The sequence below is a fragment of the Uloborus diversus genome, chromosome 4 (assembly GCF_026930045.1).
Source record: "Uloborus diversus isolate 005 chromosome 4, Udiv.v.3.1, whole genome shotgun sequence".
NCBI classification, from domain to species: Eukaryota; Metazoa; Arthropoda; class Arachnida; order Araneae; family Uloboridae; genus Uloborus; species Uloborus diversus.
The window spans coordinates 170,634,161-170,641,605 of NC_072734.1; the positions used below are offsets into that span (position 1 = coordinate 170,634,161).

At 31.8% G+C, this 7,445-nt stretch overlaps 1 protein-coding gene across 1 annotated transcript in view; it reads left to right on the plus strand.

Moving 5' to 3' along the window:
* The window catches only part of LOC129220526 (cleavage stimulation factor subunit 2-like), a 32,392-nt gene extending 30,373 nt beyond the window's left edge, over nt 1-2,019 (plus strand). Inside the window, exon 12 of the mRNA XM_054854954.1 lies at nt 1,689-2,019. Within this exon, the coding sequence (XP_054710929.1) occupies nt 1,689-1,808 (120 nt within the window). The 3' untranslated portion in view covers nt 1,809-2,019. The remainder of the gene's footprint in view (nt 1-1,688) is intronic.
* The last annotated feature ends 5,426 nt before the right edge of the window (nt 2,020-7,445 follow it).

The following is a 7,445-nucleotide window of genomic DNA, read 5'->3' on the forward strand; positions in this document are numbered from 1 at the left end:
ATTTTTCGAAAATTCGATGTGGTTCTTTTTCTATTCCAATTTTAAGAACAAAATTGTCATAAGATGGAGGAGTAAATTATGAAATTATCATAACGTGGAACCGTAACATGGGCACAAGCTAATGGGCGAGAAAATTCACCATACATTATTTGTAAATATGCAGGAGAACCAAAAGACCTTTTAATTTTCTATTACGCTCAAAGCCGTGTGGGTACCACTGGTAAAAAATGTTAGACATTTAGCATCATGATAATCCATTCACTGTAATTTTACTTTACTTAAATTTATATGATGAAGACAAATAGGAATAGTTTTTTAGGTGTACACTGATATTTTTTCAATCACAAGCAAGTGCTTTGATGAGGTGATGGAATTCATATAGAAGTAATGCTCATTTCGAAAAAATTGGGAAGTTTGAAATCAAAAATAGTACTATTAGAACTATTCTTTTTATGTAACAAGGTCATGAAAATTTTTCTGAAGTCATGAAAAAGTCTTGGAAAAGTCATGGAGTTTTTTATCCGAACCTGGCAGCATGTTTATGAAAAATATGACAAGTGACAAGAGAAGGAGGAAGGTGAAGTGTGACACTTTATGACAAAAGGGAAGGGGGTCAAATATGTTGAAAAAAGTTTGACATCATTTAAGGACAGCCCAAAAGACTTAAACGACTTTCTCTATTTAAGGATGACTTTTCACGGCCCTAGACGCTAAAACTGTAGTTTTAGAAGCGTTCTATTTGAGGACACATTCTACTTAAGAACGATTTTTTGTGATCCCTTGAAAGTCGTTAAATAGAGAATTATCTGTATATGTTACAATATAAATGGTAAGAAAAACAATATTTTTATAAACTTTTCTGGAAATTTGGGATTCTTTTTTTTTTTTTTAGTTTTACTTATCTTCTTTTTAAAAAAATATCGGTGTTTTTATGAACCTCTTTTTACTTTCTTTTACAAAAAAGGAAGTACTGTATTCGCAAAAAAATTTTCACTCAAAAATCGGCTTTAATTTCCATTTTGCTGACCCCCAAATGAATGTTGAGTTTTTTTTTTCGACTCGACCACACGTATATATGTACCTAAGAACGTATAGACGCCCGAAATATCCATTTTGACGTTTCCCGAGTTAATTACAACGAGTTTTCTCGTGACGTCTGTATGTACGTATGTATGTGCGTATGTGTGTATGTATGTTGCATAACTCAAGAACGATACGTCCTAGAAAGTTGAAATTTGGTACATAGACTCCTAGTAGGGTCTAGTTGTGCACCTTCCCTTTTGGTTGCTTTCGGGTGTTTCTAAAGGGGTCTTTTGTCCCTTTTTGGGGGAAATCATTGTTAATTTCAATGTAAACTCAAGTGTTGTTATAATTGGGCGGACACTTGGCGATATATCGCCAGTGTTTTTTTCGCCAAGTTTTGTCGCCAACTTGGCAACGAATTTGGCGTTTTTTTTTTTTTTTTTTTAAATCTGGTTTCAATTTTGCCACTGTTGGTGATATTTAGAGAGTAAACTATTAAATCACATTAAAATTGTCAGTAATGGGGGAAATGACATTAAATTGGAGTAAAAAGAAGTCATGTGATGCACACATTAGCTCTTTTTTTTTTTTTCTAGATTGATCTATTTTTGTATTAAAAAGTTTTCTAAATTTAAATATCATGTTTTACCTATGTTTTCTTTCAGGCTAATTTGATCATGCAAGTACTACAACTGACTGATGAACAGATTGCTTTACTACCTCCTGAGCAAAGACAAAGCATAATGATTCTAAAGGAGCAAATAGCACGTAGTCAGAATGCTTAATATGGTTTATTGTTAACATTTGTCGCGCAAGCTGGAAAGATTAAATTTTATTTATTTCTTTTAACTGCTGACATAATTTTCATCAGTATCATAAGTTGTAACTTTTTTGCGTAATTTAATTGTGGCTTTGTACTAAATGATCTATATTTGAGTTCTGTATATTTTGCATTTGAATATACTATAAAAATATTTTATAGCCCCCAAAAATGAAGTTCAACATTTGTCTTTTGTTTTGTGGCTCAACAAAAAGTTGAAAATACCATTTTGATTTCCTATTATGCACATGCTGATTTAATGCGGCAACATCTGTTTTCAAGTTTTGTGCTATAGAGTTTATTTTTCTCAAGATACTGGATCAACACAATTCAGTTAAAAAATCCTGTACAATCGAAAATATTTCTTAAGTTATGTCTCGTATATGGGTTACATGAATATATACAGTCAATTCGCTATAACTCGAATACTACTATAACCCCAAGTTTTTATCATGTCCCAACCCCTTTGTCTTTAATTCCATGCTAACTACTCTCAATATCTCGAAGTTAACTTCCTTTAACTCGAAGTTTCTTCAAAGATGACTTGAAATTTATTTTGAAAGAACAAATAAATAAATAAATAAATAAATAGGAAAAAAAAATATGTAATTCAAGTGACTATAAGAAAAATTCATTCACCTTCACTTGCAATTCCTGCACATTAGACCTCTAAAGCAGTTAAAACACTTGTTGAGGCAATGTGCGATGAAGGAGTTACAAGTGCGGAAATGAGTTTATCTTGTTTTCTTTTGTTGTACTGTACTGTTTACACTTAGACATATTGCTGGACTACGAATCAGCTTTTAAGCTGTCAATTTATCAACTCAACTGATTGTACCTTTATTCAAAGGATGACCTAAGTTAAGATGTGTTTCCCTTCATTTTTTAGTTCAATCATTTGCTGATAAATTCCCGAGAGAGAGAGGAGAGATAGTTTTCTTTAGAATTCTAAGCGCAAGCTAAAAACCTTGGATTTAGAAAGTAAAGTGAATCTTATTCATGACACAGAAAAGAATCCAACAATCAAAAAGAAAAAAATGCACTAAAATTGAAATATGGCTCCAAATACACTGTCAACGATTAAGGATATTTTGAGAAACTTCAAAAACGATATGAATCCGAATTTAAAACTAATGAAGATGTGCACCTTTCCTGAAGTAGAATCAGTTCTATTCAAGTGGTTCCAGCAGTATCAAATTCAAGACTATGCCATATCTATAAGTAGATGTTTGCCGCGTGAGAAAGCAACAAATTTTGCTATATTACTGAACATAAAAATTTTTACACCAGTGCTGGATGGCTGGAGAAGTTCAAGACCAGACACAATTTTTCTTCAGTTCACGGAGAAACCGTGCATATTGTGCTTGAAAACTTTTAAGTTCCGTAATTTTGTCTGTTGTATGTACATATTAATTAAAATATTCGATGGCTTTTAACATTAAAATATTGAAAACCGAAATTGGCGATAAGTCAAACTTTGGATAAGTCGAAGTTTGTCGTCGGTCCCTTTAGATTCGAGTTATCGAGAATTGACTGTATACATAGAAGTAGTGTAATTCTTCAAAGCAATATTCTCATGAAATTTTATGAATGACATTTATTGTGAGAGAGATTAAGATATAGTAAAAAATAAAATGGTTTTAAAAAGCTCTGAAATTTTAATGCATCGTTTAAAAGCAAACATGAGTGGTTTTGATGATTTTATACAGAATGTAAACTAATGAATGTTTCCAAATCAGCTATTTGGAATTTTTCAAAGTAAGAATATCAGCTTTATCTAAGGTTAAGTTAAATGGGCTTTGTGGATATCTTAATATATAAAAATGGAGTTTGGTAAATTTGTTCCCTAAGATCTCAGAAACTACCCGGCAGATTTGGCTGAAACTTTCACAGTTTGTTCAGTTTGGTACTGGGAAGGTTTATAGACCAGTTCGAAAAAAATCCGATTGATAGTTCCCTTTTTATTCCAATTTTAGTCCCAATTTTCGCATAAATGCCCCAATTGGGGGGTGGAAAAAAACGTGCACACATTAACATTATATGTCCATCGACAGTGCCAATTTTTCTGCTGAAGATAGCATCTGTTCGAAGTTTCTAAGTTGTATAAAAAACGAGTTATGAGCTTTTTTGTTCCCTGTTCGAAGGCTTTCATCAACCCAAGTCATTATTTAGTGTGTCATCTCAACTCCCAAGAATTGCTGTATTGTTGAACATTTTGGCGTTTCGTCTGACTTTTTGAGGCTTTTCTCAAGTCAAATCTTAAAGTAACGTTTTTGCACAAGATTGGCTAAAAATAAATGGATTTGGCTGATCATTTTACTTTTAAACGGAACTTATGTAATCAATGGTTTATTATTATTATTTATGCTGATTGGACACTTGCTCACTATATCCAACCAACCAGCAGAAATATCGCCAGAATTTTTTCAGAAAGATTTCACTGCATTTGGCAGTTTTTTCCACTGTCGCTGTTTTTGAGCCCAAAGACTACGTAATAATGTTTCTCAGCTTTCACCATGTAAACAAAATATCGCCAATCAAAGATACTTAAAAAAAAAATACTGCGTAAAAATAATTCAACAACCAAATTAGGCAAATCCATAAACCGCACAAAAACTTCCATTAAATTTTCTTTTTGCACGATTTCAAACAATCGCCAAATTTTTCTACTTATTTTTGGAAACATTTCGGATGAAACCGTTTAGCGCCATTTTTTTTTTTTTTTTGACCAAAAGTATCTCAGCATCTTGCGACAATATTTCTATAATAAAAATTAGTAAGGAGGGGGAGTATTATTGAAAGTGTCCCAAAATGATTCTCGCAAATTTGGTAAGATTTTAAACCGCACCAAGTGCCCACAAAAATTGAAATTTCCCAAAATAACTAAAGCAAGTGTAAGGAGAACACGGGCGGCTACATTTTTTAAAACAGTTCGTACATCAATAGCCATACAGAGAAGGTTTTAGATTAAAAAAAAAAAAAAAAAATTAATTTGAATTCTGAAATTTTGAATACAAAATTATGTTTTTCGCAATCACGAACTGAGACAGGATCCTACTCATTGGAGTTATTGTTTCTAGAAACGGCTCCTGTCCCCCGCAAGTCTGCCTCTCCTCCTGGGCAGTTACTTGTGCATAGTTGTGCGTGTGCGTAGACCTGTGTGTAGGCGTGTGTGTGTGTGTATGTGTGTGAGCGTGCGTGTGTGTAGGACATGGACGCCTCCGACCAGGAGAAGCGGATAGCTCAAAACTGGAGCAGCCGCGCCGCGCCGCCAGCAGACGGTGGTGCTGCAAAGGCTTCTGGTCCAAGTTGAAAAAGGCACAGACACCAAAAATGGTCAAATGAGAACAATAAAGCAATCGTGATTTCTCAAAAAAAAAAAAAATAATAACAGATAAATCTTTTTAAACATGTAAAGTTTAATTTCATAATTCGGAAATTCTTCAAATTTGTATATGCTTAAATGTCGTGCTTTCGTTTCTAATTGAATACTATTTTGTTCTTTATACTTATTGCTATCTTAGTTTAATGAGTAAGGAAGAAGCTCGATTTTTAATCACGTCAAAAAGGTTTGTTTTAAATTCTTTCTCTTAAAATAGAAAACAAGGGCATGTAACGATTGTTTCTCATAAGTATTACTGACCCTGGCAACGCCGGGTATTTTTGCTAATATTATATAAACCTCAGAAAACACACACATATATATATATATAGAGAGAGAGAGAGAGAAAATTATCTTGCAAATGTCACAACAAAATCTGAAATCTTTATTTCTTAAGCAATTAATGCATAAATTAACATGAAAAAGGAAAATAATAAATAAAGGAATGAACTAAACATTAAAAAGAATCAAGCAGAACTAAGTATCTAGCCTTTTTTTCTGGAACTATATTCTTGATTTTTCTTGTTTTATATGTCTTTCTTTAAAAATTCTTTTTTTTACATAGTGCACTGTTGGATATTATAAAAATATAGCTCTTAAATTTCTTCAGAAGCAAAATTTTTCTCTTTTAATTTTCTGTGTTAAAATCTAGTCTAAAATATTTTTCAAATATATTTCTAAATGTATGCAGCAAGGAACAACCATCCCATTTTTTGTTAATGATCTCAATACTTTACTAAGAAAAAAAATGCCTTCCCATCTTCAAATCGCTTGCATGTACAAAAGGATAGTCTTTCTTCCAAGTGAATCTTTTTCATAAAATTTTTCTATGAAATACAGTTGTGCTTGGTATTTATCCTTTCTTGTTTTATCCGTGAAACTGCGTTGTTGCCTGTGTGAAAATATTCTATTGGATTGCATGGAGATTGAAGAATTAAACAGCTTTTACAAAAATTTTAAAACTTTTTTTTGTTTTATTTATATGTAATTAAATTTTTGATACTGCTAGTGTAAAATTGTCACTTTCTGAAATAAGGTAAAAACCTGCACTGTTTCGATATTTCAAGCTGTTTTTTCAAAAAAAAATCTATAAAATTGTTTTAATATTTTTATCATTTAAATTTCTGAGCATTATTCTGAAACAGAACCGTTGCCAAGTTCTTGTACTAATATAATGAATGCTTCACAACTTGTACATGCACACCTTATATTGTATTTGTCCCAGGAGCATTTTTTCTGTTTGACTTTTCATTTTTTACAGTATCCATGTCTTTTGTTGTTTAAAAGTGTAATTTGTACATAGCTCTTAAATGAGCTTCAATAAAAATATTTTTGTTTTCATAGCATGTTTTTCTTTAAAAACTAACAAATATGATACATTGTTATCTTCAAGAACTATAATATATTAGCTCTGATGCCGTGATATTTTTTTTTTTATACTTCAGAAAGTTAGAGAAGTGGATTCTCTCTCACAGGCCTTAAACATTTTCAGAAGTATAATATTCTTGCATATTGTTTAACTTTTTTATAGTGTAACAGTTGTTTTTCATCAAAGAAAAACTTGAAATTTCCACCCGTCCCCTCCTTCTATCTGTGTTAAAAAGTTGAAGAATAAACAAGTTTCTGTGAATGAAGTCATACAAAGAAAATTAAATTACTGAGTTTTTTTCTTAAATATTTTTCTTAAGCTTTGCTTTCGCATTTGCCATTTTTATGTTATTTATGTCAAACATGCCTACGAAAGGTACAGTCCACAGCATTGAAATTTCTAAATGAGAGTGTTTTCAGGGGTATCTTTTTGCTTTTTTGGGGGGGGGGGTAGGAGGCTTTGTTGTATTTGGAATGGGGCCATCGCTCTTGGAGGGCACCCCTGTTTATGTACGTGGTTTAGTTCATTTTTATTGAATTTCACAGCATTTTTTTCTCTTTTGTGTAACTAAAAGAATGCATGCTTGCCACATTTAAGATAAGGTAAAAAATCATTTATTCCTTATGTTTAACCTCGTAAGAGCGTTTAGAGTTATTGCTGATAAATGCAAGGTTAAATGCTATGTAAGTTGTTCAAAAACATTTTGAATTTCTATAAGGGCAAGCCTTTCAAAAAGTGAAAATGTTGTAAGTAAAAAGTTCTCAGTTGTATTTAACTTCTAAAATGTTTTGCCTATTATTTTAAAATTCTTATTGTCTGTTGGATTTTTATTAAAGTTAATGAAGTACTGT